Here is a 14,270-nt window from a genome sequence, read left to right as displayed (position 1 = left end):
ACCACTAGTGTCTTCCTTTTTATCTACAAGGACTTCGCCGCCCTGGGCTCCTAAGTGTATGAAAGTATGGCACGGAGCGACGGCGCCGAACACCCATATTTACACAAAGAATTTTAGAGCGCCCGCCGCGGGATTCGAACCGGCGACCTCTGGATTGTGAGTCCAGTGCGCGAGTTAACGATCGAGCCAACTGAGGATTGCTGATCGTGTAACTTCGAGCCACCAAGCAACGAGCTGAGGACTGCTGATCGTGTAATTGGAGCCACCCAGCAACGAGCGACGATGTACATCCGGCGAGGTGCACAATCAGCAGAACGGACAACGCGAGGACCTCAAACACATTATTTTACTTTGGAATAAATTAGTCTAGATTGTATCGTGGAAGAGTTAACACACCTTTTTTAAAAACCCTAAAATATACCGAAAAACTTAACTGGCGCCCGAATAGGGACCAGTAGTGCGTTGTAGGAAATTGTATAAGTAGTGATCGTGGACAATTCGTGAAAAGTGATTGAAGAAAAACCAATCAAAAAACAGGTTAAACGAGCCTGCCCCGAGATACGAAAAACCCATCCATCTGCCACGGTGTGCTCGAGATCTTTGCTGCATCGAAGAGGCCACAATTTGCGTCGAGGGACCCAAGTAACTTCTACCAGATGAAAACGGGACCAACCCAGAGGCGCTGCAGATTGATGATCCTCAACCTACTGGTTGTACTGTAAGTAACCAACCTCGATTATCTAGACTCACAATTAGTTAAGTCAGTGAATAAGTGCTATAAAATCAGTGAAAAAAAACAGCTTCAAACAAAAGCCAATATCAAAAAAAAAATACAGTGCGAATAAGTGCTGAATCAGTAAAACAGTGAGAGAAGTGATAAAAATGGAAAATCAAGACCATCAATTACCGGAATTACCAGCCATGTCCACTCAGGATTTCCTGGAAAGGGGCAAAATCCCGGATTGCATCAAAGATATTAACCCCTTTGACGGAAAACCGCAAGATTTACCAACTTTTATTGCGGATGTCCAACTTGTAATTGATGATTATCGTGAAGAAGGTGCAACGTGTCACCAGCTGCAAATTTTGCAAAGAGCTATCCGACGCCGCATTCAGGGAAAAGCGTCTGATATTCTCAGTCAGCACAATATTTTATACGATTGGGAAGAAATCAAAGCTGCATTATTATTTGAATATCGTGATAAACGTGATATCCTAACTCTTGACTACGAATTGTTCTCAATTAAAAGAGGGCAAAACGAAGCTCTCATTCAATTTTACAATCGAGTGCAGGAACTTCTAACAACCTGTATTTCCCAGATTCAAACTGACCCAGAACTATGCCATAGTGCACCGATTCATATTGATCAGTATAAACGAAGGGCTCGCGATGCCTTCGTTAGAGGACTCGAACTTGAAACCGGCCTTTTCGTTCTTTCCAACAAACCACAAACCCTAAGAGAAGCATATAATCTTTGCTTAGATTATTACAATTTTATAACCCGAGATCAAGGAGCAAGCAAACTCCGAAATCCAGTTCAAATGAAAAATTTTGTTCCTCCAGTTCCTCCTAGGAAAATTAATACCAATCCATTTTTCAATCAATCGGTTCAAAAATTTCAACCAAATCCATTTTTAAACCAATCGGTTCCCAGACATCATTCAAACCCCTTCACAAGAACAACTAATCCATTCCATGTTCAACAAAATTTCCAACCTCAGCAAAACTTCCAACCTCAGCAAAACTTCCAACCTCAACACAACTTCCAACAAAACATGCAACCTCAAAATTTTGGCAATCAATTACCAAGGAAATTGCCACCACCCGAACCCATGGACATTGATCAAAGTCTACGCTCCAGGAAAGTTGATTACATGAACCGGCCTCCCTTCAAAAGACCGCTAAATTCATACCAAGGCGCTAACCCCCCGTTCAAAAGACAAGCTCATCCCGTCGAACAGGGTGAATGTAGCTACAACACCGAAGAAGAACAATACTATTCTCCTGAATATTACTACCAAGACCAATTTGAGCAACCTGGCTTAGCCCAAATTGAAGAGGAGTTTCAACAAACTGAAGAAAATGAAAATGCCGTTGGCCAGGAAAACGCCGAACTAAATTTTTTAGAATGGAACCCGAGTTGGTAAAACCAACTCTACCATACATAAAATTAAAAACAAATATTGGCGAATTCCCATTTCTCGTTGATACAGGTGCCAATATAAATTTAATTAATCCCAAACTAGCTTGGTCTTACAGTGGAGCAAGACCGTATGATTTTGCTTCTGACAAAATATCAAGCGCAAACGGTGACTTCAATGCCTCATCAGCAATAGATATAAATTTTTTCCAACCGAAATTAAATTTCAAAGCACAATTTTTATTGCACAAATTCCATGATTTCTTTTATGGAATTATTGGAACCGGAATTTTGAAGGCCCTTAAAGCCGTGATTGATTTGAATGATAAGACCTTGACATTAACTCAAAATAATAGAAATTTGAGTATTCCACTTAGCGAATATTCACCACTTTTGAAACCTACAACATTGTGTAATGATCGTAATACAGATTCGAAGTTCAGAATTTCACACCTTTCAGTAAATGAAAAGGATAAACTTGAAGAAGTTTTGCGAAACAATCAAGAAGCATTTCATGAGCCTGATAAGACTCTAACATGCACAACTAAAGTCGAGTGTAGTATCAATACTACTGACGACATCCCAGTTCACCAACGAGTATACCCTTATCCTGCTGCATACACCCAAGAGGTGAATAAACAAATGGAAAAATTACTGAATGACGGAATCATAAGGCCATCCAGATCCGCATGGACATCCCCTGTGTGGATCGTACCGAAAAAATCGGACGCATCAGGTGAAAAAAAGTTTCGCATGGTAGTTGACTACCGCAAAATTAATGAAAAAACTGTAGCCGACCGCTATCCAATGCCCGAGATAAATTATGTCTTAGACCAACTCAAAGGTCAAAAATATTTTACAACCCTTGACTTAGCCTCGGGATTTCATCAAATCAAGATGAAAGAAAGTGACATTGAAAAAACTGCTTTTTCTATTAATAATGGCAAATTTGAATACGTCAGAATGCCGTTTGGGTTGAAAAATGCTCCGGCAATTTTTCAAAGAGCAATTGACGACGTCCTTAGACCTCACATTGGAAAAATTTGTTACGTATACATTGATGATGTGATTGTTTTTGGTGACACATTCGATAACGCCTTGAACAATTTAGAAACTGTTTTAAAAGCATTAAATAATGCCAATTTAAAAATCCAACTCGATAAGTCCGAGTTTTTACATTCACAGGTCGAATTTTTAGGCTACATAATTTCATCAGAGGGACTAAAACCTAATGTAAAGAAAATTGAAGCCATCCAACGTTTTAATGAACCTAAAAGTATTAAAGAACTGAGATCGTTCCTCGGAATGATGGGCTATTATCGTAGATTTGTAAAAGATTTTGCAAAAATTGCAAAACCTCTTACAAATCTCTTGAGGGGAGAGAAGAGTCCTAACTCCGTTAAAAAAATTAATTTCACAAATACAGAACGAGAAACATTTGAAAAAATGAAACGCATTCTTACCTCATCGGATATCCTCATATACCCAGACTACAACAAATCATTTAATCTGACCACCGATGCATCCAATTATGCAATCGGAGCTGTCCTATCCCAAGGCGAAATGGGTAAAGACAGACCAATACATTTTGCTTCCAGAACATTGTCGAGAGCAGAAGAAAACTACTCGGTACCAGAGAAAGAGATGCTTGCAATATTCTGGGCTCTCCAAACTTTTAGAAATTATTTGTACGGTACTCATGTTAAAATTTACACCGATCATCAACCATTAACATTTGCTTTATCACCAAAAAATACGAATGCAAAACTAAAAAACTGGAAAGCCTACCTAGATGAGCACAGTCATGAAATTTTCTATAAACCAGGTAGGTCGAATGTCGTTGCCGATGCTCTCAGCAGAAATGTTTATTCAATGACCGGAACACAGCATTCCGCTGACACAAGCGATGATTTTTACATTAAATCCACCGAAGCCCCTATAAATGTTTTTCGTCATCAAGTTCTCCTGAAGAAAGGTCCAGATAAAGTTACTGTTACCAACCCGTTCCCAGGATTCACCAGAGTAGAAGTCTTTATCAATAACATAACCAATCAATCTCTTTTACAGGTACTAAAAAATCATTTCCACATCGGCAAGGTAAACGGATTATTAACTGGGGAAGAAATTATGGGTAGAATACAAGAAGTTTATAAAGCACATTTTGGTCAAGAAAAAACGTTAAAAATCCGCTTTACACAAAAAATCCTGCAAGATGTCCCTGAGGAAGACGAGCAGTGGATTATAATCCGCAGAACACATCAACGTGCTCACAGAGGGCTAGAGGAAAATTATCAGCAAATATTTCGGGAATTTTATTTTCCTAAAACTAAACAGAAAATTAGAGATTTTATTGTGAACTGTCACATTTGCAACGAAAGCAAATATGACAGAAATCCAATTAAATATCCACTACAGAAAACCCCAATTCCGACAGAACCGTTCGAGATAGCCCACATAGATATTTGGTTTCTTGAGCACGACCATTTTCTAACATACATCGATAAATTTTCAAAATTAGCTCAAATCATCCACATAGCCTCTAGAGCCGCTGTCGACGTAGTCCCGGCTGTAAAACAAGTCCTGCTAAAACACAAAACACCTAAAATCCTTGTCATGGACGGGGAAAAATCGTTCATGTCCGGTGATCTGATAAACTTTTATCAGCACCATCAAATCGAAACATACATAACCGCTACAGGTCGTAGTGAGATGAATGGAACAGTCGAAAGACTCCATTCGACTCTTCTCGAGATCTTCAGGATCACGGAAAGAGAAAACCCGGATAAAACGCTCCACGAGATTATTCCTCTAATAACACACAAATACAATTCGTCAATTCATTCCTGCACCAAATTCACACCATTTGAAATAATTACACCTTCGGATAAATCTCCGGAAATTCTTCTTAAAGTTCTTGAAAATTTAACAAAAAAGCAAAAGGCTGATCTAAAATTTCATAATAAAACGAAGAAGGAAGTTGCCATAGACGAAAACCAATCTGTCTATGAGAACGCCCGGAATCGTAACAAAAATAAGCCAAGGTTCAAAAAAGTAAAAGTTAATAATGTTAACAAAAGTACTATAACGACCGACGACGGACGTAAAGTCCATAAAAACGACATTAAAATTCGAAAAATTTAGACCAAAAATTGACACTAATTTCAGACTGTGTACTCCGACACAACAAGATGTGACCTTACAACGACTCGACGGACAACCCATTTTGGCCATTGACTACGGCATAGGAAGACTTAGGACGGGACGACACTATCTACTCCACTTATATAATATCACATCTTATCAACTATTTACGGAGGAGCTTAAAACAAAATTTTCGCTATTAGATCAGAATCAATTCACCACTTTGGTACAGGAGAAATTTAATCAAATTGATAAATTCTTACATATATTGCTCAACAATAGACAAAAGCGCTGGGATAGGATAGGCACTTTTTGGAAAACGATAGCAGGAAACCCAGACGCTGACGATTTAAGAATGATAAATTCGTCAATTAATTCTTTGATAACCAATAACAATATTCAAATTAAAATAAATAGAGACCTCCACTTACAAATTAAAGAAGCTTTAGAGAAAACGAAAGAAGCCATAAACTTAGTAAATTTCAGAAATTCAGATTTGTTTTCAATTAATATATTCATGAATCTAAAATTTTTATCCGATAAATTAGAACAGATAATTGACAGTATAACTTTGGCAAAAGTCAAAATTTTAAATGAAAAAATATTGAGCCAAACCGAAATTGATTGTATACTCGAAATTGTACACAAAGAAAATTTGTTAACCCACACGATTGCGGAAACCCTGACATACGCCACGCCAACCCTAGCAACTCATCACGGAAATCTGGCCCTCCTGATAAAGCTGCCGAAACTTGACCCCCGCCCCTACAAGAAATTACGTATCTTCCCGATCCAGAACCACCAAGTCTTGCACCTGGAGCAAGAATTCTATCTCTACCACTCAGATGAAATACGTAAGGTCCGCTCATTAGATCCAGTTGTCTTCGACCCCGAGGAAAGCACTGTCGATTACTCTTCATGTATCCCAGAACTACTTAGGGGACGCCCAGCGAGATGCAACTTGACCGGAAATCCATCCATGGAAAAGATAGTCAGAATTGACGACAAACACATACTTATCAACTCCGGCGTCAACGTGTCGTTCGCCACAGATTGTGGAGACCCGGAAAGAAAAATATCAGGGTCATTTCTCATAACGTTCAAAAATTGTGGTGTGATCATCAATCACGAGACATACCTCAATAAACCACAGATTCTATCTGGTGAACGATTGAGAATCCCACTGGATGGAGTCAAGATAACGTTCCATGACACAGTAGTCAATCTCAGCATGAGACACCTACTGGAATTGAATCTTGAGAGGCGAAGAGAGATTGAATCTCTACAACTGAAGACGGACTCAATGACCTGGCCGAATTGGTCATTGCTTGGAGGAGTAGCTATCTCCCCATACATAATCATCGCCCTGCTTTTCCTCAGTTTTCTACTCTACAGGAGAAGACACCCGGCACACCATACACACGACGGTGAGCCTACGACATCGACGATACCAACAAGGACCGAACAACCGAATTCGACGACCCAGCGGCTACACGAGGTACTTTTTCGGAGCAAAAGTACTAAGGCGGGAGTAGTTAACGATCGAGCCAACTGAGGATTGCTGATCGTGTAACTTCGAGCCACCAAGCAACGAGCTGAGGACTGCTGATCGTGTAATTGGAGCCACCCAGCAACGAGCGACGATGTACATCCGGCGAGGTGCACAATCAGCAGAACGGACAACGCGAGGACCTCAAACACATTATTTTACTTTGGAATAAATTAGTCTAGATTGTATCGTGGAAGAGTTAACACACCTTTTTTAAAAACCCTAAAATATACCGAAAAACTTAACTCGCGGTCCGATTGATCCATAATGATTTGCTTTTACCTTCATGTGAAAGCTTTTCTTGCGATCTTTGGATTGGTGTATAGACCGCCTGTACATTTTTACGTTTTATATCAAGTTTTCAAAGAAAAACATTGATCCTTGAAATCCACAAATTCGGAACACTTTTTTCTTACGATGTAAACAAACTTTTTTTTCTCTCCAGGAGTACATATTATTTTCAAAAAAAAGGACTTTGCACTCTGAAACCAATAAAACTCAAGCTTAGTAATGTTTTATGAATGGTCTGATAACTTTTTTGTGAAAATATCAGTTAAATTCAAGTGTTCCACAATTGTGGGAGACACAATAACATCCCACAATTATGGAACAGGCAATTTGGAGACAGTGTTTTGGGGCTCTGGATAAAACAGCCTGGAAATGAAGTTGTACGCAAACTGGGCAGCTACTCGGCAGGACGTCTTCTCCGTGGGGTTTGTTTCGGTGTGGGGAACTTGCCAAAATCAAAAAGCGAACTTTCGAAGAAAACTACGGCTTAGTCTTGGGCCATTTATTTAAAGAAAAAGCAAAAGTAAAGTTGGCAGAGGTTCCTCCTCGATGTATTCTCTGTGACGTTGTCGAATACGAACTGAACTGATGAGCCGCAGCTCCCTATCGGCTACCCGATCGATCGTGCTGACGATCGTCGGCGGAAATGCAAAAGATCGCAGAGAGCGATAAGAGATTGATTGAGAGAACGCAACAATTCATGATTACATTAGAACAGTCCAAAAAATCTTATATCTAGGGTAACAAATTCAATCTTCAGCAGTAGGTCTCCAACATGCCGGCCCCGTTGAAAGGCACTTTCAAGAAACCACCAAGCGCCTCCAGGCTCAGTGGGATGGTTGGACAGCTGCGTCGGTTGGTAGGTCGGATGGCTGCTCGGATGGTTCCTCGCTGGATTGCTCGATGGGCAGCGGACAGACCTCCGTGATTGCACGCCGATACGTGCCGTGCGCCGTGCGGACATCCACCACACGAACGAGCCCATCTTTGCCGGGGAACACCGCCTCGATCCGGCCCAGCTTCCAGCGCATTGGAGGAGCGTTGTCCTGCTTTAGGAGAACCATCGTGCCGACTTCGATGTTTGGGCGGACCACGGGCCATTTCTTGCGGTTTTGGAGGTGGCCGATGTAGTCGCGCGACCATGCTCTCCAGAAATGCTGGAGCTTTTGTTGCATCTTCTGGAAAGAGTTGAGCCGATTAATAGAAATGTCGCACAGATCGGGCTCAGGGATGGAGAACAGCGGTTCTCCGACGAGGAAGTGCCCAGGAGTGAGGGCAACCACGTCAGTGGGATCGGAGGAAAGAGGAGTAAGGGGTCGGGAATTAAGGACGCCTTCGATTTGGACGATCAGGGTGTTGAAATCGTCAATGGTGAGCAGCGTATCCTTCATCACGCGGTAGAGGTGATGTTTGAAGCTTTTAACAGCGGCCTCCCACAGCCCTCCGTGGTGCGGCGACCGGGCAGGGTTGAAGTGGAAGGTGATCCCCTTCTCTGCGCAGTGAGCGGCGACTGCATCCGACGAGTGCATCGCATCGAATGCTCGGCGCAGTTCCTCCAGGTGGCGATTAGCCCCGACGAACGTTCGGGCGTTATCGCAGTAGAGGTCGGTCACGCGGCCGCGACGTCCAACGAGGCGCTTTAGGACGTTTATGAACGACGCGGACGTGAGGTCGTACACCATGTCGATGTGTACCGCTTTCGACCACATACAGACGACGATCGCGACGAATACTTTGACGGACGCGCCGCGACGATTCGGTGGCCTTACGGCGAACGGCCCGCAGTAGTCGACACCACTGCTCGCGAACGCGCGCGACGGAACGAGACGAGCTGCTGGCAAAGGCCCCATCATCTGGTCAATGCTTCTTGGCTTGCAGTGGAAGCAGTCCAGACACTCGTTGACGACTCTCCTCGCAACATCTCGCCCCCTGACCGGCCAGTAGCGCTGACGTAGCATCGATAGCAGCAGTTGTGGACCCGAGTGTAGAGTATCCCAGTGGGTGTTTTTGGCGATCAGATGTGTCAGATGTGCTTTGGCGGGCAAAATTATGGGGTACTTGGTGTCGAACGGTAAGCTGCTGTTTTCCAACCGGCCGTGCACTCTGAGCAGACCCTTCGGGTCGATGAAGGGATTCAAGGTCTTGATTTGGGATTTGAAATCGAAGTCTTTACGGACTGGGCCAGGGTTTTTGAGAAGATGCTTGATCTCCTGAGCGAAGTGGGTGCGCTGCGTCAGTGTGATGAGCAGCTTGAGTGTGTCGTCAATTTCTCGAAACTTTAGAAAACCATTTCGTCGTTCTTCGGGACGGCTGCGACAGTTGTCCGTGAATCTTCGAATCCAAGAGACTGAGCGGAGCAGGGGCAAGAGTGCGGAATGATCTTCGATTTGGATGCGATCTTCGAGAGAGCTTGTTGTGAGCACCGACACAGTTTGGCGTACTTCGTCGTCACGAGCCTGCATGTGTAATGGTGAGAGTTCAATGCAGTTTTGGGGCCAATGCGAAGAGGGCAGCTCGATGACCTCTGGTCCGTGCTCCCACAATACACATCCGACCAGCTCTGAAGGAAGAAGTCCCCGAGAAATCAGATCTGCTGGATTCAGGTGGGTTGGGATGTGACGCCAGGGCATGCCCTGCGTGAGGCGTTGGATTTCTGCGATCCGGTTCGAGACGAACACCTTCCAGGTTGATGAGCACGACGCAATCCAATGCAAGACGATCGCAGAATCGGACCAATAGACCACTGGACAGCTCAGGTTGGTGGCTTCCAGGACAGCTGCGGTCAGTTGGGCCCCCAGCAGAGCTGCGCACAGCTCGAGACGGGGGATCGTTAATCTGCGCCTAGGGCAGACGCGAGATTTCGAAATGAGCAGGTTGACCTTCGACCTGCCGTACGAGTTGGTTGACTTCACGTAGACACACGCGCCGTACGCCTTGTCGGACGCGTCCGAGAAACAATGTAGCTCGATGACCACTGAGTGATCGATTAGAACTCGGCGAGGGATTTTGAGCATGCTGAGGACGCGAATTTCGATTCTGTACTGCTTCCACCAGTCTTGATACTCCTCTGGCAGCTCTTGGGTCCACCCGAAGTTCTTTTCCCACAGCGATTGGAGAAACATTTTTGCTCGAACAATGACTGGTCCTACCATACCAGTTGGGTCGAACAACTGCGACAATTCCGAGAGAATGAGTGCCTTCGTGATTGGCTCCGTCGAGTTGTATTCGGGAACCTTGCAGCTGAGGTGGTCAGGCACCGGCTGCCACAGAAGGCCGAGCGTCTTGATCGATCCGGATTCGCTGAGCTCCAACTCGGTTCGGGGATCTCGGAGTTCCTCGGGAATGTGAGACAGAACGCGAGAACTGTTGCTGCACCACTTGCGCATGGTGAAACCGCCAGATCCAAGAAGTCCGATGAGTTGACGATTAGTTTCCATCAAGCAGTTCTCGTCGTTGTCACCCGATAGGTAGTCGTCCACGTAAAACGATCGGTTGACTTGAGGAGCAGCGAGGGGGTAGTTTTCTGCCTCGTCGTCGGCCAGCTGGTTCAGGACGCGGGTTGCGAGGTACGGCGCGGGGGCGGTACCGTAGGTAACAGTGTTCAACTGATACGTCTTCAGGTCCTCGTTCGGGGTAGATCGCCATAGAATCTGCTGCAACGGCCGATCGTCTGGATGGACGAGTACCTGCCTGTACATTTTCTCCGCGTCGGCAGTGACGACGTACTTTGGCAGACGAAATCGCAGAATGGTGTCCAAGAGTGGTGGTTGCACCGTAGGTCCAATGTAGCATAGATCGTTCAGCGAGATGTTGTTTGACGATCTACACGAAGCATCAAAGACCACTCTGGTTTTTGTTGTTGTGCTCTCTGGTCGCTGGATCGCGTGGTGAGGAAGGTAGAAGTGAGGCTTGCTGAGATCTGGGGTGACCTCTTCCATATGCCCGAGCTGTTCGTACTCCGCCATGAACTTTGAGTACTCCTTGTTCAGCTCCGGGTTCGACGTGAACTTCCTCTCAGTACTAAAGAATCTGCGTTGAGCGACCGCAATCGACTCTCCCAAACTAGATCGCAACTCCTCACGAATTGGCAGACGAACCACGTACCGACCGTCAGGGGCTCTAGTGTGGGTCTTTACAAAATGATTCTCGCAATACCGTTCCTCGAGGGACAGGGCCTTCCCTGTCTCAAAGCTCTCCACCTCCCAGAACTTGCGAACTGCAGCTTCCAGCCGTTCGACAGCAGTAACGTTGCAAGTTACGGATTGTTGTGCAGGTGCATCCGTGTCGCCAGCGACGACGTATCCAAAGACAGTGTTGCGTAGTGTTGGTAGGCCAGATCCAATCGATAGTTGTTCACCCTGCAGGATGGCGAAAAAGTGCTTGACGCCAATGATCATGTCGACGTCATGAGCGATGTTGAATTTTGGATCGGCAAGTGGGAGGTGGCGAGGAATGACCCACTTCGAAACATCCACGTTGGTAGTGGGAAGGATTCTGGTTAGGGAGGGCAGAATCAGAAAGTCCATGCTTGTAGTGTACGGGCCCACACGAGACGAAACAGTGATTGTGGTTTGGTGCTTCACTTTCTTGACAGTTTGACTGATACCGTACACATCGACGTTTGCGGGTTTGCGTTTAGACCGCAGAGCCTGCGCGAGAGATTCGGTTACGAAATTTGCTTCAGAGGCGCAATCCAACAGAGCTCGAGCATGGATGTGTGTGCCATCTGCACACATCACCCTGACGTAGGCGGTCAGCATAAAGACGACAGCTTGACCAGCCTTCGAGACGAACGAGTGGGTTTGAGTGACTGCTTGGCTTTGAGTCACTTGCGAGTTGTGAGACCCTGACGGTACTGCGTGCGAGACCGACGACGGAACGAACGAACGCGAAAGACATTGCCCAACCGACGGCGACGGGGCCGATCCCATTTCCCGAGGGACCACGTGACACTGCTCGGCAGTGTACGTAACCGACGACGGAGACTCGACGACCGAAGCCAATCGTGAGGATTGTTGACAGTGGGCAACTTGTACAGCTGAGGCCGTTGGTTTGTCGGCGGTAGCTGTGTTCAGGTGTAACAGGGTGTGGTGGCGTTTGTTACACGTTCGGCACGAACCCGCAGTGCATGCTTTCATCATATGGTTTGCCTTTAAGCAGTTCAAGCAGAGACCGTGCTTTTTGGCAACGTCGAAGCGGTTTTGTGGCGAAAGCTTCTTAAATTCATCGCACTGGTGCAGCATGTGCTCTTGCTTGCACAGCTTGCACTGGGATAGCGTATCACTAGTGTTGGTAGAGTGGTACGCTGAGGTCTTCGAGCGAGTGGATTTGTGTTCGACCTTGGGTTCGGGTTTTGTGCCGTGTTGCGAAGTTTGGGAGAGCTTTAGAGATTGTAACGTGCGAGAGCGCTTGAGGATGTATGCAATCAGATCAGGGTAAGTAGATTTCTGGTCGTCCTCCAAGCTGTGCTCCCACGCCGTCTTAGTTCCAGGATCAAGCTTGATGCTGAGAAGGGTGACGAGGAACGAGTTCCAGTGATCTTTGGACTCTTCAAGCTTGTTAAGCACGCCAACGCGCTTCTCAAATTCGTCAGCGAGTTCCGAGAGCGCTGTCGACGACTCTTTGTGAACAGAAGGAATAGATAACAGCGCCATGTAGTGCTGTTTCAGGAGCAGATTCTTATCATCGTACTTTTTCTTCACAATGTTCCACGCGAGCGTGTAGTTAGCCGTGTTCACATCCAAATTCTGGATGCGCCGCGCAGCATCCCCTTTTAGCACAGATTTCAAATATTGAAACTTCTGCACCGACGACAAATGGTGGTTCGAATGAATAAGTGAGTTGAACAGATCGTGAAAGTTCAACCACTCATCATAATCCCCGTGGAAATCAGGGATTTTCAATTCGGGGAGCCGGACGGAGGAATGAAATGCAGGTGGAGCAATGGGGGAGGGAGGCGCGTGAGTGTTCTGGGTGGCGATTTCCAATTTCGACGAAAGAGCTCCCTTCAGCTCAAAGTAGTCGTTTTCAAATTGAGTCCTAACAGCGTCAGGCTCGTCGGTCAAGGGTTGGCTAAACTCAATTTCAGCTTGCACCTCGTTGAATTCATCCCAAAGATGATCCAGTTTCTCGAGGCGAAATTTGAGTTGGGGGAAATCCCTATCGAACACAAAATTATCGTCGTAATGGTGAATCAACTTTAGGGAACCCAAAATGTTGTTCCGACGAATCAAATGCTGCTTCAGTTGCTTCGACATAGTGATGAGCGCGAAATCCTCAAACCCCGTGAATTCACACTTTATTTGTCGCAATTGTGGTTCACTTGTAACTCACCTTATCTGCTGCTGTGAGGTTACCTTTGCTCGCTTGGCTAGACCTGCTTCCTCGTCCACGCGGTTTCCACGTGCACAGTCCAAGTGTCCTTGCCTCGTACAAATGTCCAGGTCGAGAAGACTGCCGTGGGCAGATTGTTCCGACCGAAGATCCCTCGTAGGACGAAATCAGCTACTCTCCGACAGACGACGATTGTTGCCGGAGTCCAAGATTCCCACGATGTTCTCCTCAGGCCGGCCGACGATGGTGATGACCAGGCAGTCCCGGGTTTCGGCACCAAAAAATGTACGCAAACTGGGCAGCTACTCGGCAGGACGTCTTCTCCGTGGGGTTTGTTTCGGTGTGGGGAACTTGCCAAAATCAAAAAGCGAACTTTCGAAGAAAACTACGGCTTAGTCTTGGGCCATTTATTTAAAGAAAAAGCAAAAGTAAAGTTGGCAGAGGTTCCTCCTCGATGTATTCTCTGTGACGTTGTCGAATACGAACTGAACTGATGAGCCGCAGCTCCCTATCGGCTACCCGATCGATCGTGCTGACGATCGTCGGCGGAAATGCAAAAGATCGCAGAGAGCGATAAGAGATTGATTGAGAGAACGCAACAATTCATGATTACATTAGAACAGTCCAACAAATCTTATATCTAGGGTAACAAATTCAATCTTCAGCAGTAGGTCTCCAACAGAAGTTTTTGTTTAAAAAGTATTACTTTTACTAGTGAAATAGCAAGAGAATGTCCAAAAAAAGGCCCTAAAAATAACGGGGTCGGCAGAAAAGTTGCATTTTACATTCTATTGACAAATTACCACAAAAGTGTTCCG

The 14,270-nt window shown here is 45.4% G+C and overlaps 2 protein-coding genes across 2 annotated transcripts; one reads left to right on the top strand and one right to left on the bottom strand.

Moving 5' to 3' along the window:
• Positions 1 to 5,226: 5,226 nt before the first annotated feature.
• Positions 5,227 to 7,021, top strand: LOC128092676 (uncharacterized; the record flags this gene model as incomplete). The annotated part of the gene is made up of 1 exon (XM_052707016.1): positions 5,227 to 7,021. A coding segment is annotated over one exon (1,611 nt), but the record flags the coding sequence as incomplete, so codon positions are not given.
• A 925-nt stretch (positions 7,022 to 7,946) lies between these two features.
• Positions 7,947 to 13,376, bottom strand: LOC120414879 (uncharacterized). The gene has a single exon (XM_039576201.1). The coding sequence runs from the start codon at positions 13,374 to 13,376 to the stop codon at positions 7,947 to 7,949; it is 5,430 nt and encodes a 1,809-aa protein (XP_039432135.1).
• Positions 13,377 to 14,270: the final 894 nt, after the last annotated feature.

The sequence above is a fragment of the Culex pipiens genome, chromosome 2, assembly GCF_016801865.2.
Source record: "Culex pipiens pallens isolate TS chromosome 2, TS_CPP_V2, whole genome shotgun sequence".
Lineage (NCBI taxonomy): Eukaryota > Metazoa > Arthropoda > Insecta > Diptera > Culicidae > Culex > Culex pipiens.
Note: the sequence above shows the minus strand (reverse complement) of the source record. Positions and strands in the feature narration are given on the sequence as shown.